This window comes from Bos taurus, chromosome Y (assembly GCF_002263795.3).
Source record: "Bos taurus isolate L1 Dominette 01449 registration number 42190680 breed Hereford chromosome Y, ARS-UCD2.0, whole genome shotgun sequence".
Taxonomy (NCBI): Eukaryota; Metazoa; Chordata; class Mammalia; order Artiodactyla; family Bovidae; genus Bos; species Bos taurus.
The window spans coordinates 25,393,084-25,409,775 of record NC_082638.1 but is presented as its reverse complement, the minus strand read 5'-3'; the positions used below and the strand labels follow the sequence as shown (position 1 = coordinate 25,409,775).

The following is a 16,692-nucleotide window of genomic DNA, read 5'->3' as shown; positions in this document are numbered from 1 at the left end:
TATTAAAGGTCTCAGATTTTTCTCAGGAGCAGGTAGGGTGCAAATGTGTAGCCGGGCAAATCACCCTACCATCAACCCTGTTTGGGGCTTCATTGTGTCCTGCAAAATCCATATGTTGAGGGGACTTTCACAATGGTCCAGTGGCTAAGACCCTGCACTCCCAGTGCAGGGGCCTGGGCTGCGGTCCCTGGTCAGGGAACTAGATCCCACGTGCTGCCCGGAAGACCGAAGACCCCACCTGCCACAACTAACACCGGGTGCAGTCAAATAAAGCAATACATGTTTGAAAACTATCTGTAGAAGTCCTAACCCCCAACACTTTGGAATGTTACCGTATTTGGAGATGGTATCGTTAACGAGGTGATGAAGTTCAAACGAGGTCACCAGGGTGAGCCCTAGTCCAATCTGATGGTTGTCTATATAAGAAGAGAGAGGACGACCCCTGGCAAGCCAGGGGTTAGGGCTCAGAGCTTTCACTGCCAAGGACCCAAAGTCAATCCCTGGTCTGCAACTAAGACCCAGAAGCAAAGCACCTCGCCCAGGAAATCAAACAAACAAACAAACAAACAAACAAACAAAAGAGGAAATTAGGACACTCAAGAAGACGTCAAGCATGATTGGACATGAAGAGACAGGAGGACACGAGAATGCAGCTGTCTGCACATCAAAGAAAGAGACCTGCGGAGGCACCACACTGTCAACACCTTGATCCTACATTTCCGGCCTCCAGAACCGGGAGAAAAACGCTTCCTCTTGTTTAAGTCTGTGCTATTTCTGGTGGCCACCTTAGTACTTTTAACACATTCTTTACATCGGGGTCCCTAGAGAGGGCTCACTTCAAGGACAGGTAGGGGGTATGCAGGTGATGACTCAGCTCCCAGGTGACTCCCACCCATCAACAAATGCCCACCGGCCCAGATTTTCCAGGATGCAGCCTGCTCCTGTGGACCACGTCTTGCAGACCACTGCTGCTAAAGGTCCCCGCCCAACTCTTTCTGGCCCCGATTTCTCTTACTTCTCTCCTAGACTGTGAGGGACAGAACCCCGTGAGAACAGAGCGAGGCCTGTGCTCAAACCACCCTGCATGTGAAGGGGAGTATGTGTTTTATGTGGAAAAAAAAAAAAAAGAAGGAAGAGAAACCACTGTTGTCCAGCAGAACACACTGAAGCTTATCAACAGATGTACAGAAAAGCCTTCCCATGTTAGGTTACGAAGAAGCAGAGGACATGAGTTCAACCTCTTCTGCAGGGAAGGTTTCCAGGAAGGAGGACAGCAGCTTTGTGTCGATGGCTTGAGAGCAGATGAATGTACTGGAAGGCGTTTGGGTCTGCAGCCAGGAAAGGAATATGAGTGGTGGGGGGCGGGAGACCCAAGTTCAATCCCTGGGTCGGGGAGATGTCCTGGAAAAGAGGACGGCTGGCTACCCACTGCAGTATTCTCGCCTGTAGAATGCATTGGGCAGAGAAGCCCGGCTGCCTACGGTCCACGGAGTCCCAAAGTGGCAGATACGGAGGAGCAGTGGGAAAGTGGGAACGGGCTGCTGGCTCCCAGAGGCTCCAGATGGTCTGAGGGTGAATATCCCCCAGGACCCCGGGCCTGACTTTGCACAGTGAACCCGTCTTGGCACCGCCCGGGGGCTGAGATGGAGGCTTGGCATCTGCTGGATCCACCGGGGAAAATGCCGGAGTCCAGGGCCTGGGTGGGGTTAGCAGCGAGGGTCCCGTGGGAAGACGGTCCCCTCCAGCGGTGCTCGCTCCTGGACACTTAGTTCGTTGCAGGCCCTGAGGACGCACCTCGTATTATGACGACAGATCGAACAGCCTCCGAAACGAGTGAGGACGTGGATGCCCTGGAAATGAGAACCACACGGAGTGGGCAAACAGGGCCCTGAACTCCTGTAGCCGATCCTTGCCTATCGGAGCGCATCTAGGCCCCACTCACGCTCAGGCCCTTTTATTTAACCACCAACAGGAAGACTCACGAGTTTAAAGGGGAAAATCATGGACACAGATGACAGAGGACCCCAAATGATTCACACTGAACTTCCCTCTATTTCTCTGTTAACAATCCAACACGGGGGTAATGACGCCAACAACCTCCCAAGCCCAAAACCCCGCCTCCAGAGTTCAGATTCACATTTCCAACTTGGTCAGAGCACATCTCTCCAAAGAATACCACCAACCCCTCCCTCCCCGCCCACTCTATATCACCTTTCCTTTTCCCCCATGCACTGAACAACTGTCTGAAACTGTGGTTTGTCTTCCTTCTAGATGCACTGAGGTCTGGGTGGCAGTGTCCCGGTGCCAGGGACAAAGCCTGCAACTCGTGACCTGCGCTAGGCGGGCATGTAGCAGGGGCACAGGATGGGCCAGATGCCGTAGAAGATCTCGTCACCGCAGTGGGGACAGGTGTTGGAGCTGAACCAGACCGTGCTGGCCCGCCCAGACGTGCGCACCAGCTGCCTGAGCCGGGCGTGCAGCTGAGCCAGGAGGCCCGGGTGCAGGGTGCCGCGCACATCCTCATAGCTCTCCAGGGGTGCGGGGTACAGCACCAGACTCAGCTTGCTCAGCCCCACGGTGTGCTGCAGCAGGCTCTCCAGCACGGACATGGAGACGGGGTTGCCGCAGAAGCGGAAGGTGGTGAGCTGGGAGCAGCGGCTCAGGGAGGGCAGGAGGGCGCTGAACTGGGAGTCCATGATGCCGCACTCGTCCAGGTCCAGGTCCTGCAGGGTGGCCGAGGTCCTCTCGATCAGGACCTGCAGGGGCTCCAGGCTGAGGCTGGTCAGGTTGACCCCGCTGAGCCCCAGGTCCTTCAGGAGGCTGACGCTTGGGCACTGCGACAGGTACGTCAGGTCTGACTCCGAAATCAGGCAGTTGCTGATGCACAGGGTCTCCAGAGGGGTCTTCAGGCACCTGGGGGAGACACAGGGCAGTCAGTCCCAGGGGCAGAGGTGGCGGGCCGAAGGACGTGGGGAGGAGAGGCCTGTTTCACCGCAACGCAGGGCATCTCACTGGCTCGGGGCTGGCCTCTCCCCTTCTTGACGGGAAGGCAGGGGCTCTTCCGGGGGGAAGGTCATGCTCACTGGGGTATGACCTCCCCCTGCACAAAATGATGAACTATTTTCCGTGTGGGAAACAAACAGGAAACAAATGTTATTTGCCTACGTCAGCTTATTAGTATTGGGGTAGCAGGAATTAGGGTGGTTTTACAAGACACGACTAGTTGAATGCGACAGCAGGCTGGATGCAGTGGACGTGGGCTGGGGTTCCACACCATCACTGGCCGAATATCCCCTGGACGGTTCCCAGAAAGTCCATCTCCTTTTTTTTCTTCTTTCCTTTTTCTGGTTTCCCAGTGAACATATTTACCGCTAATGCTTGGACTCTGCAGCTGCCACAAAGAGAATCAATGCAACTCATTCATATGGCCACACTAGGCTGCATCCTCTCAGCTTTTATCACTGTGTTCAAGGCAGAGCGACAACCTGATACTGAGGATTTCCTACGTATTCAGAAGTCGGAAAGGAAAATAATGCTTGTCATTTGGACTGGAAGAGAATGGAGCCACTTCAACAATGATGCTCGTGGGACCTTTTCTCTTCTCTGGACTGCTTAGGAGCCACAATTTTCCCCGCCTGATCCCTCCTTGTCATCTCCAGAATCACCCACTTCCCAAAGCTCACCTGGAGCCTAAACCAGCTCAGGACAGAAGCGGCGGGTGCGAGGGAGAGACAGCGCTTCGGACTTCTAACCTCACGCCTGATGGACCGACGTCCTTCTCGCTGACTTCTCTGTCATCGTCTCCGCTAAGACAGCGCTCTCTCGGAAAGAACGCCCAAGGGCGTCACACCTGACCCCGACTATGTGCACGGCCAGCAAGAAGTCCCCTTTGACAACGTCTAACCCAGGCCACGCCTCTGACCCTGACCAGGGAGGTGACCTGACCAGACGCCCGCGGACAGAGCGGCGGCACCCTGAGGACTTCCCAGCGACCCGTGCACCCTGGCAATGTCCCCAGCGGCCACGAAACGAGACAGGCCGGTTCTGGTCTGCGGACCTGGCGCCACGCCTCACCTGAGCACCTGGTGCAGGCGGCCCTCGAGGAAGGAGATGGAGTCCAGGGAGAGCTCCTGCAGGTGGGGCAGGTTCAGGAACTGGGCGGTGAGCTGGCGGACGCAGTGCGCCTCCCGGGCGGGGGCGGTGTGCGGCAACAGGCGCACGCGCGACAGCAGCAGCCGGCGCAGGTTGCCCATCCGGCCCAGGTGCGGCAGGAACCTGCCCAGCGTGGCCAGCTTCCAGGTGCAGTTCACCTCCAGGTCCTGGATGGAGTCCAGCTGCACCAGCTTCAGGATCCTCCTGATGCTCTGCACGGGGACGGTGAAGATTCTCAGCTTCTGGCAGCGCAGGTGCAGCAGGCTCCTCCTCTGCTTGGCCTTCTTCAACAGGTAGCTGAGGGTCTCGACCAGCGTGTCCTCCTTGAGGCACAGGTCGACCAGCACCTCCACAGGGGCCCGCGCCGGCTTCAGCCCCGCCTGCGCCTCCACCCTGCGCGCCTTCTGCATGGGCTGGGCCGGCTCGGGCTCCAGCAGCGAGCACACGCTGGCCTTGATGCCACACCACAGGGTCCAGAAGTCCTGGTGGGCGTTGCGGCGCAAGTCCAGCACCTGCAGCTTCCACCGCCTGCGGGGCCGAGGGGGACACACTGAGCTGCGCAGGGGCCGACGGGCACCAGGACCCCGCGAGGGCGCTGCACTCCACACGCCACAGATCCTCTGGCTGCCGGGCCCGCCTTGGTCCCCGCTTTAAGGCACACTGCGGGGGGGCGGGGCGGGAACCACGTGCCTTTTGTCCCCTCAACCAGTCCTCTCCCCCCGAACGCCTGTTCCCAGGTCATCCTCCTGGCCTGGCTGCATCTTGCTCACACCCCCAGGCCCCACCAGTCTGCCAGGTCGACCTTACCTGGGGCGGACCTCCTCAGCAAGCAGGAGGTCCAGGCCGTCGAGTGCAGCCTGGAAGGTCTCCAGATGAGGCTCGTGGTCCTTCATCAGGGCGCCCAGAGGGAGGCAGGCAAAGGGCCAGGCCTGCACCATCGCCTTCACGGCATGGGTGTGCCTCCCGGCAAAGGCCGCCGTAAACAGCGGAGGGAAGAGCTCCACGGGCAGCTCCTCCAGGGCCGCGACGGCCAAGGCCTCGTTCTGCAGCAGGCTCTGGCCGGCCAGCTCCAGGAGTCGGCGGGGGGGCGCCCAGACGCCCATCCTGAAGCACCTACTCCGGAACCAGTCCTGGGGGGATGTCAGAGAGCGAGGGGTGGGGGCGGGTCCTTCTCCGGCCAAGGAACCGGGGAGACCCTGCTGTCCCTCCACCCTCACGGAACCCAAGGCAGGGTCAGACACATCTTCTGGCCACCAAGTCACAGCTCTGGCCCCCGCTGGCACCAGGACGAGCCTCTCTCCCGGCAGCAACAAAGGGACAAGGTGACCTCTTGCCCCATCCCGTATCTACTGGCTGCTGCATTTGATCCCAGCCCTGCTGGCCGGCAGATACCTAGGAGTCTGACAGCTGACCCCACTCTCTTCAGAGAAAGCTTCTGATTATTACCCAAGGGCTGAAAACAGCAATAAGGAGTTTAGCCCAACACGGCCTGTCTCTAAACTCCAGCCAGTAACTCACGCGATGGGTGCTGTCATGTCACTCGATAAAAAGACGTGCCTTTCACTCTGCGTCTCTTCTACAAATCTTACTACCGTTCGGTTCAGTGGAGCAAAGCGCTCACATTCTGAACAAAGCCTGCACTCTTTAAAATATTCTACAGATTTTGGTTTTGGTATTCCACGGACTTAGAGAAGAGTTTCGACCTTTTAAAACAAAAAGAAACTCCCAGAACCCTTTAAGCTAGTAAATTCACAAAACCGTAAATTGGTATGAACTATAATCACTGCTCACACACTCAAGTGTACAACGTCACTCAAAAACTCCTCCGAATGAGACGTCTTGCGTTAAAGCAATTCCAGGAATGTCCCTGGCTGTTCAGTGAGGAGGACTCGGTGCTTTCACGGCAGGGCCACGAGTTCTATCCTTACCAGGGAACTAGGACCCCAGATGCAGTCGGGTGCGGACCCATGCCCTCACGATCACCCCGTCCTACCCCATCCCTCCCGCCACCAAATTCTACTTGGTTAAGAAATGTTCTTGACCGTCTGTAAAAGTGGCGGAAATCAGAGAAGAAACCAGTCTGGGACAAACGTAAAACTGCACGCAGGAGCAAAAGCAAAGTGTGCAACTGCCAAGGTGAATGGAAAGGCAAAGAAAATTCTCTACAGGATCGTGGCCTGTGTCGCCTGTGCCATGAATACCCCGGCAGGTACAGCTGTCAGAACCTGAGGCTCCAGCGTGGAGCAGTGCGCTCAGCCCTGAGACCGTCTTCTCCTTCCAGGGCACGCTTTTGAGATTCTGGCCGAAACGTCCATTCCCGGCTCAAGTGCTATCTTACTACTAGATCTCCGTCCAGCTAAAGGCTGAGTGGGGCGTTTACTTTCTCACTACATACAACTGATGGGATCCTCTGTCTGTTCACAGAAGCAAAATATCAAAGAGGAAAACCAACCTGAAGGTACGTTCGTTGGGGGAGTTTGGGCCACATCAAAATCACCCAAATGTTCACGTTCAGACAGCTTTGTGCGGACGGTGGTGTCGCCCCAGAAGAAAAAGAGACAGAGTAAGACTCCCGAGTGTCACACCGTCGCTTACACATCATATTACGCCACACAGCGACACGTGACACGTGTGCTCGTTCACGGGGGAACAGAGGTGTAATGGAGGGATGGTGGGTCCTCCAGCTTTTGAGGGTCCAGGCTTCCCTGGAACCGGTCAGGTCAAAATGACACCTAGGAGCTGGCCAGGAGAACAGAGGGACCAGACATTTGGAGTGAAACCAAGGGAAGCAGCCAAGTCCCGTGTGTTGCGTTTCCAGGAATTCAGCGACTTCTCTTAGGCTGGGCTTGACAAATTGCCAGCAGAGGGAGTGGCTACAAAGGGACCAGGTGGATCCCTTAAACCCAAGGCAAACCCAAGATCCACGCTGCCTCCCTCCCTGGAGGCAAAGACCATTTCCTCCCTGAAGCCAGGAGATTAAATTTAGGAATGTGACGCGTCCCTTTCGGCTGGCCAAACCCGGGACGCGCCTTCTTCTGCCTGAAAGCCACTGAGGGCTTAGGGTCGTGGGCTCTCCTGAAAGGAAATAAAACGTGGGCCAAGGACACATTCTGTGTCAGCAAACGGCGGCAAGACGAGGCTCAGGCGTCCCCATGCACATCCCAGCCTGGGCTCTGTCCAGCGACCTGTACCTTCACCACGAACTTCAAAGCCTCCCTCCCAAGAGCAGGGGGGTAACCTGACGTTCCCTCAGTGCCAGTGAACAAGGAATGCAAAGCGCCTTCGAAACCCCCACCCCTCACCCCTCTCCCTCCCTCCTCTAAGGCTCTCACCTACACAGATTCTGATGGGAGCTCAACTCGAAGCCCACAAATACAATTCCCTTTGTCCTCTGCTCTGCATTAAGCACAGGGAGCAACACGGACTTTCTGCCCAGGGGGGTGCAAAGCCTGCATCAGAGGGTCTGGGGTGCAGCCCCTGCTGGGCTCGCGGACACGCTGGTTCTGCTGCGGTCTCAGAACACAGACGGACGGAACCTCTCCACCCTCGGCCTTGTGATGCCGCAACAGTTCTTCTGTTTGGAGGGCCAGAAGGTGGCCTTCCCTGAAGGACACGCTGCAGTTTGGTAACTTCCTAGAGATGGCACTCACCAAATTCCTACCATCCCCATCAGCAGCCAGAGATGTGTCTGCCCCTTAAATAGAGCTAAAACCCTAAAACAGGGTCAAGCTGCAATGTGCCTAGTGGGCATTTTGCCTTCCAGCAATCACCTGGACCAAGCAGCTGCAGGAGCTCAAGCCTCGCAACCAAGAGAATCATCAAGTCCCTGATTAAGGAGCAGCCGTGACGACCCTGGCACTCTCCCCCACTTCCTCAAATAACCTTCAGAGAGAAGCCGAAGCTCACCCCTGGTTTTCTTTCCAGCCTGGAAAGAGCCCGAGACAGCCAAGGCAGGACGCTGTCACGCTCCACGGAGGAGGAACCGGAAGACCCCCCTGGGCGAAGATGGATGGATGGACGCATCTGCCCCACTGTACATGAGGGAGAGCTGGCCGACTTCACGGGCACTTGGGCAGACAGCCAACAGCAGAGGACTAGGCTTGGGATGTTTCCACGGGAACTCAACATCCAGGAGATCTAAGGACGCAGGAGGGACCACTGTCTTCAAATGATCTAAAAACGGCAAGTATCAGCCAGAAAGTCTCTCCGGGCCAGGCAGGGGACAGGCCTCTGTCCACCTCCAGCTCCACAGAGTCCGTTTGGGCAGGGGACTCACTGGACACAGAAGCACCAGGGGCTCATCGGCATGAAGACGGGATCTCCCTGCCCAGCGTCAGGTCGGCCCAGGACGACTCCCAGGGACCGAGGCGTGAGTCAACCTGGCGGACAGTTCTACCTCACAGGCTGGTGCGGCCTCGGAGCTCGTTTCGGGGTTGGGAAGAGCTCATTCCCTCTCTAGCTGCACAATTCCTTCTGCGACGGCAAACCGTCGGCTCCCCAGGGCCTTCCTCGGGGGTCTTTGGAATGCCTCTGTGCCCAAAGAGGCACTAGAAATGCTGGAAGATGACCCTCCCTGGCTTCTGGATGAAGACCACAGCCTGGTTGGTCCTCAGAGGCCCCAGACTGACAGAAGCCCTGCGGACCCAGCCTCCAGCAGACGACATCCCACCTGCAGTTCCAGTAGGTCTGCCCTCCCTCCGCTCTGCAGCTGGATCTCTTCTTACCCTGGAAAGGTCTACCCTTTCTATGAGCCCCCTCTGCCTCTTCCTGTGCTTGGCAAGACGGATTCAATGACATCTAGACCTAAACAAAAGAGGCTCCCTCCTTCTTCCTCCACAGTGAAGACTTGCCAGAGGTCCAGGTCACCCTACCTCTAGCCAGTTACTCCTCAGCCTGGTGCTTCTACAGGCAAAGCAGCAGTAGGGTGGAGTGGGCGGGGGATGGGAGGGTGAGGGTCCGCTCCAGGCAGCAGAACTAGGGGCCTGGTCTCCCGGCTCTCAGAGCTGTATCTCATTTGCTCGAGCGGTGTCGGGATCACTGAGGGCGCTGCGGCCTGCGCTTGGGGGCGGGGGGAGCATCCCCAGCTGGTAGATAGTAGTGGAATAATACAACAGAATGATCAGACAGTTGGCTCGATACTCCACGAGGGAACTGTACATAAGAGAAGAAACTTTACAGGGTTTTGCGAGACCACAATAAGACGAATGACACTCAAGGAAGTAACGGGAAAATTCTGAAACACGTAGGCTTCCTCGATTCCTAGAGCAAAACAAAGTCGCCTGGCATCAAAGCCACCTTGGCTTGCTTTAATCAAGCGAACTTGCTTAGCAACAAAACCATGCAACACAAGCGTGAGACATGGCCCAAAACCATAAAACAGTGCTGGCCTGAGACTTGCACCCTGCCGAGTGAGCTCCGTGAGTCAATAACCCCCACAACATGCTCTTGGGCCCCCAAGACAAGACACGTTCTGGCCAGAATGCGTCCCCGAACAATACAACGATAGCCGAAAACAAGACCTACAACCTGCCCAGTGGTCATCAAGGTAATGACTCCCCAAAACAGGCCCTGGACAAACCAAACACAATCACCTACGGAAAGGTGCCTTTTTCAAATCAAAGACCTGCATTGTCCTGAGACCCGAAAACAGTTTTCCCAAGTAACGTGACAGGGAAGTCTAGGGTGCTGCGGTCCACGGGGTCGCAAAGAGTGGCATACGACTGAGCAACTGAACTGAACTGAACTATGATAGTCCTAGCCTGACCACATAGAAAGGGACAAGGAAACTTCCCTGCCCTACCTGGGGGAGGCACTGATGATAGAAACGTGCTGTCTACTCAAGAAAAAGAAGATCTTCGCCCCCTTCCCCTCTTCCTCTGATGGTGTAAGTGTAACTGAGTACTTAGGGCAACACAACGCTTGGGAACCTTCCAAGTGTCCTACTCTCAATAAATCCCTTCCGTTCTAACACTTCGCTTCTCGCCCAATTTCTTCCTAGTATTAAGCAGTAACCGCTCAGTCGTGTCGGACTTCTTGGGACCCCACGGACTGTGGCCCACCAGGCTCCTCTGTCCATGGGATTCTCTAGGCAAAAATACGGGAGTGGCCTGCCATTTGCCACTCCAGGGGATCTTCCCAACTGCACACAAAGGAGACCTCACTAATGTGCAGTACAGGATACCCCCCGTTAACCCGTTTCAGAAAACTGCCTCCTGTCTTCATATCCTGTATCAATTCTATACCTCTGCTCCGACGATTGTTTATTTACTTAAGTGTTAAGGTGAATGACCTGGGGATATTTGTTCCATCCGGAGACATGAAGGGCTGTGGTGCCAGAGCTCACTGGAGCCCTGAAAACCAAACCTCATGGTTTCACAGGGTCCGACTCTGTTTCTCTTTGCCTAGGGGAGATGTCAGCGGCTGTACCCACTTCCTACTTCCAAGGGCACTCGGAGGGAGCACTGAGACTGGACACACACATGAGAGAGGCTCAGACAGAAGTGGGTGCGGGCAGCCTGGGAGGGGCTGTTTCTAATATTCACAAAGTGGCTGGTGGCGGGGGGCAGGGACATCATTCTCAGCGACTGAGAAGGACAGCTCGTGAAACGATCATGTTCATCCTCTAGCTAGGAGTACGTATGAGGAGGTGACATACAACACAAGTATAACTAATGCTGTTTTCTGTTGGATATAAAAGTGAACAGAGTGAGCCCTAAGAGTTCTCATCCAAAAAAGTACTTTTCTCTATTTAATTTTGAATCCAAATGAAATGCTGAACGTTCACTAGACTCCCCGCACTCATCACTGCAGGATGGATGTAAGTGGACTCATGATGCTGAACCCCTTAAACTTACCCAGGGCTATGAGACAATTCTACTCATATCTCAGTAAGACTGGGAAAAAAAAGAGAAACAAAGGCATGATCTTCCACTCAGGGTGTCTGAACAAACGAAAGGCAAGCAAGCCTCAAAAGTAATGACTGGCAAACCTGATCTGTACCCTGGAGCAGGCCCACCGGGGTGACCACTCTAGCTGAAACTGCAAAGCCAACCTTCATAATCTAAGCACAATCATGATATTTTTCCATGGCCATTCCATGTTTTTCTTTGTTTTTTTTTTCACGTTAAGAACCCTGTTGCACTAACTGAACTGTGTGACACCTTTGTTGTTGTTCAGTCACTCAGTCCTGTCTGACTCTTTGCGACCCTGTGAACCTTAGCACACAAATATTCCCTGTCCTTCACTGTCTCCCAGACATTGCTCAAACTCATGTCTATTGAGTCAGGGATGCCATCCATCCATTTCGTCCTCTGTCATCCCCTTCTCCTCTTGTCTTCCATCCTTCCTAGCGTCAGAGTTCTTTCCAAACAGACAGATTCGCATCAGGTGGCCAACGTTTTGGAGCTTCAGCTTCAACATCAGCCCTTCCAAAGAATATTCAGGGTTGATCTCCTTTAGGATTCACTGGTTGTAAATGTTTAGAGAATCAACAATAGTAAAGCTTTTTTTTTTTTTTTTTTTTTACTACTCTGCCATCTTAAGCATTGAGAATTAAAGTGTTTCATTTCTTTGCAAACACGTCAGCAAGGAGTCCTCTTGACTCTGCTTCCTTTCTTCTCAGCACATAACTTACAACTGGGGGTGAGCATCTTTCCTATGCACCACCTGGCCAACTGTCACCCTACTTCCTAAGCCTGGATCTGCTTCACCGGCTCATTCTTTGTGCTTTCAGGCCTGATACTATCTCCGAGTTTCTTTATCACTGCCAAGTGAAGCAATATTTGCTGGCATCTTTGCCTCTGAGATATCTTCATTTCTTTTATCACCAACAGGCTCTTTATTTAAGTTTGTGTAGGGGATGGGGACTCAGAGCCTGAAGCTGGATTCTCAATCAAACTGACAAAACCTCCTATCCGGCAGAATTTAAATCACCAAGTGTTTCACTTTCCTCACCTCAGTGACGCTGAAACAGCATCAGCTGTTTCCTTTTTCCTTTTCACACGCAAGGGCTGGGGCTCAGGAGAGGGTCACAGAGGGGGCCACGGAGACGGACACGGGAATGATGCCTCTGGCCAGGTCCAGGTCTCTCTAAGCCATCCCTGGGCCTATCTGGTGGGGCAGTGTGCCCAGGAACCTCTCTGAGGACTGGAATACCCTACTCTGTTTGTGGGCAGTGAAAAGCTTAGGGACTACTAGAGCAGAGAACAGGAGCCTCCCTTCAGGGGACGTGATCCACCACAGCCTAGGGACTCAGCGGGTCTGAGGGTACTGCCGGGGCATCCAGGAGGATGGGGCAATGGTGCAATATTCGGGGACAAATCCAGAGAGGCCTAGATTTACACCTTACCTCAGTTCAACAGCTGTCCCCCAAGGGCTCAGGCTCAGGCCATCTCCCAGCAGGAAACCTCCCAGTACTGCCTGCCCTGCACAGGGCCAAGTAGGCAGATTCACTGATGGGGTGTCACCGGCAGGATCTGGGGAGCAGCTGTGCACAGAGACCTCTCCCACTGGTGAGGCAGGAGATATGAAGGGTGTGGGAACCCTGGTCCGGTGCCGGGACTGCAGAAGCAGAGCTCTGGGACTCTTTGCCGTGGCCTGGGCTCTGATCACACTCTGTCTGCACAGGAAAGGGACTGGCTGGCAGCCCCAGCCTGGCCCTTTTCTCCCCCTGCCCTGAACTCCCCTGGATTCATGACCTGGACCTCTCCTCCTTCCACAGCTTCCTCCTCTCAGGGTCCTGGCCCCAGTCGGTCCTGACCCAGACACTCAAGAGTCTGCAGCTCTGGGACCGAGGGTCCACGTGTACTACTCTGGAGTCAGCAGTGATACTGGGGGTTACAGCCAGGTGTGCTGGGTCGCCCTTGGGTCAGTGGCGCCCAAGGCCTACCCAGCACCCCCAGGGCATAATGTCGTCCTCGCCCTACGGGGTCTCTCTCCATTTCACGTCTGGCCACTGGCCTCCTCCAGCTGCAGCTGGAGGACTCACTCTACTGCCTGAGTGCTTGCTTTCCAGGAGCACCTCACTCCCAGGGGACCCACACTTACAGAGAAGGCTCGCCACCCAGCCTTTGCCCAATACCACAAAGGGGCCCAGTGTCTGGCGTCTGAAACCCGCCTCCCAAGCACAGTTTCGGAACCTCACCGTGGCTTCGCGAATGGGGCCCCAACTCGCCGAAGCTGCCTCTTCCAACACAACAGCAGGACCAAAGCTCTCTTAGGAAAATGCCTTGGGAAACTAAACGGTGCTCATCCTCCTCCTGCCCTGAGGGCCTCAGGCCCCAGATGCTACCCAGCTCCAAGATGACCAGAACGGAGTGGGCACCAGAGGTGGCCAAGGGGATCGATCAGCTTACCTCAAGATGACTTCCCCCCGCACTGGTTCAGCTCACAATGGCCTCAGGCCCTCACACACCTGGTTTCCCTGGTCTCCTGTCCTCTCAGTCACCCGTGTCCACCGGAGCCTGAGAGCAAGAACCAAAATGCTCCATAAGTAAGACGACGGTACGTCAACATGCGTCTTGAGGAAGCCTGAGGAGACACTGAAAACCGGAGGGCCAACCCCGCCATGTGACTGCGCGTCTCCTCATCTCCAAATCTGAGCAATTTCTCCAGGGCCGGACCAGCGGACAATGGAAGCCCCGAGCTGCTGCTCGGGTCAAAGGGCCCTTCCTCTAAGGACACTGACCACCATCCCGCAGCCCCATTTCGGCCGCTTGCTCGGCCCACCACGCCCTGGCACCTCCAGAGGGGACCCCACGTCCAGTGCCAAGCGGCGGCAGACCGTGGTTCGCTGCATTATTGCGTCCACAGCGCGGGTCCCGCGGCCTCTTTCTGGAGCACGTGGCCCCGGCTGGCTCCTCCCCCGCTTCAGCCTTCACTCCAGCCCGCGGTCCCATAACTCCTTTTAGGGCAGCAAAGAGAACTGCGGGTCTGTGGGGGCGAACAAGGGACTAGCTTAAGCTCACCTTGAGGGAAAGCCGGGAACCCGAGGCGGGAACTTACGGTTTGTGCAGCCGCGCCTCTCCACGTGATCCCTGCTGAACGTTGAGGAGAGAGAAGCGGTGACTCAGCAGTGTGGCCCAACCAATCCCGGCTCCTGTTTCCTCCCGGAGCAAATCTCGCGAGATCTTGGTATAGCGACTTGGGTCTCCCGGAGTTCCAGAAGAGGCCTGGAGGGGCCAAAGAGATGGGGAGGCGTGGTGCCTGTGGCAACGCCCACCAGAATGGCTGGAGGAGGAGCATTAGGGTGGCGTGCTGGGCGTGGGGAGGTGCGAGGATGGGTGGGTTCAGTGTTGTTGTGGAGGGGGGGAAGGCGGGGAGGGGTGGGGGAAGAGGAGGGGTGGGTGGGCTGTGGGGGGGTGAGGGGCGGGGGTTAGGATTGGGGGGGGTTAGGAGTGGTGGGCGGGGGGTGGGGGGGTGAGGGGTTGGGGGATTGGGGGGTGTGGATGGCGGGGGTGTGGGTTGAGGGGGTTCGGAATGGCATAGGTGTGCGTGACTCCGGGTAAATGATGCTTTCCCTGGTGGCTCAGATGTTCAAGTGTCTGACTGCAATTCTGGAGGCTGCGGGTTCCATCCCTGGGCCGGGAAGATCCTGTGGAGAAGGAAATGGTAGCCCATTCGAGAATTCTTGCCTGGCAAATCCCATGGACAGAGGAGCCTAGTAAGCTGCAGTCCGTGGGGTCGCAAAGAGTCAGCCAGGACCGAGTGACTTCACTTTCACTTTGCTGTTACTATGACTCAGTTGCCAGTCTCTTACCGTGCTTTGATTAAACACACTGCATCACAGGTGTGTCTGTATAGAAAAAACATTGTGTATATAGGGTTTGATACTATGTGAGGTTACAGATGTCCACTGGGTGTCTTGGAATGTGTTCTCTGCAGACAAGTGGTGTGATGATTCCATTTCTTTCAAAAGACAAAATTAGTACTTGATTTACTCATGGACTGAAACATTGAGATAAGTATTCTCACCCTTATTTTATACAGAAGAAAACATCTCAAACTCAGTTCAGTGACATGAGAGTTTTAAACTTCCTTCTCCAGCTCCCACTTTTGCCCAGTCTCCCCGTGGTGGCCCCAACGCTCCTGTTCAGCTCTGCAGGAGAACTGGCAGGCACCATTTTGTTTGTAGACCTGCGATCTAACTCGGAAATGCTGACCGAGATAAAATGTCCAAAAGAGCCCCCAGCTGTCCCTTGGGGGTGCCCCTCACTCCCTGCACTCTGTGAGTTCCGAAGGCACCAGACTCTATACATGGATCAAAAATATTCTTCCAAAAATTCCAGAAAGGTCTAATAGCAAAACTGGAGCCTGTCTCCTGCTGGCAACTATATAAATAGAGCATTTACACTGTACTTGAAACTGTTTACACAGCATCGACATTGTATTAGGAATTACAAGGAATGTGGAGATGATTGAAAGCCTGCGGGAGCATCCCCTTAAGTTACATGCAAAGACTACAGCATTTCATATAAGGGACTTGAGCAGCCATGGATTTTGGTATCTGCGGGTGCAGGGTTCCCGGGCCCAGTCTCCCGCGGGGTACCGAGGAGACAGGACGGGGCCGTCTCAGGACTTGTGCTGCTCCCCCTGCCTGGGGTGCTGTCTCAAGTACCGCCACCCAGCTCCTGACCTGCCTAGGTCCACAGTCTCTCTGCCAGGCTTCCCTGACCGTGATATCAGAAATCACAGCCTCCCCCAACTCACATGCCATATTCACCTCCAGAGCTATTGGGTTATTGTATTTTTGTTTCTAGAACAACATGTGGCATCCGTCCGTTTTATTTATCTGCTGCATAAATACACAGAAACTGTTAGTAACACCATCGTTTATCTGTGCCACAGCCTCGACCCACTTACTCCTGGCTCCCCAGATACTTACACTTGATCTTAGCCAGAAGGCTGAGAAGCGATTTCTCCAAGCACTTCATGAAATCCAGAACTTCGTGATTTAAAATTAGCATGCAAGGGAGAAAGTCAGCCAGCATGTAGCTGGATGCGGACATGGGCGGTGGTGGTCATTGAAATAAAAGGTTTGCAACACAGTTTCTCTCCATATAATACATTTGTTGATAGCTTCCATGACATTACCACGTTTCATTGCCATTAAGGGACATTCTGAAGTTTACATTTGACCATTTCTGAAGGCAGATCCATCACGTTTTTTGTGTGTTTTTTTTTTTTTTAACTTTTATTTTCTTTTTAAACTTTACAATATTGTATTAGTTTTGCCAAATATCGAAATGAATCCGCCACAGGTATACCCGCGTTCCCCATCCTGAACCCTCCTCCCTCCTCCCTCCCCTACCCTCCCTCTGGGTCGTCCCAGTGCACCAGCCCCAAGCATCCAGTACCGTGCATTGAACCTGGACTGGCGACTCGTTTCATACATGATATTATACACGTTTCAATGCTATTCTCCCAAATCTCCCCACCCTCTCCCTCTCCCACAGAGTCCATCAGACTGATCTATTCATGGGTGTCTCTCTTGCTGTCTCGTACACAGGGTTTTTGTTACCATCTTTCTAAATTAATCAGTGG

The 16,692-nt window shown here is 54.7% G+C and overlaps 1 protein-coding gene across 6 annotated transcripts; it reads right to left on the bottom strand.

The window, feature by feature from the left end:
- Positions 1 to 1,161: 1,161 nt before the first annotated feature.
- Positions 1,162 to 14,375, bottom strand: LOC132344524 (melanoma antigen preferentially expressed in tumors-like). Of its 6 annotated transcripts, XM_059884203.1 has the most exons (7): positions 14,155 to 14,375; positions 13,506 to 13,613; positions 8,059 to 8,289; positions 6,605 to 6,671; positions 4,960 to 5,282; positions 4,075 to 4,680; positions 1,163 to 2,913 (listed from the first exon to the last, which is right to left on the bottom strand). In XM_059884203.1, the coding sequence occupies exons 4-7, from the start codon at positions 6,638 to 6,640 to the stop codon at positions 2,337 to 2,339; spliced, it is 1,542 nt and encodes a 513-aa protein (XP_059740186.1). In that variant the 5' UTR covers positions 6,641 to 6,671; positions 8,059 to 8,289; positions 13,506 to 13,613; positions 14,155 to 14,375; the 3' UTR covers positions 1,163 to 2,336. The 6 variants fall into 6 exon arrangements, with proteins under 6 accessions (XP_059740188.1, XP_059740186.1, XP_059740184.1 ...); XM_059884201.1 differs by lacking the exon at positions 8,059 to 8,289 and having other exon boundaries at positions 14,118 to 14,374; XM_059884200.1 differs by lacking the exon at positions 8,059 to 8,289 and having other exon boundaries at positions 14,155 to 14,374.
- Positions 14,376 to 16,692: the final 2,317 nt, after the last annotated feature.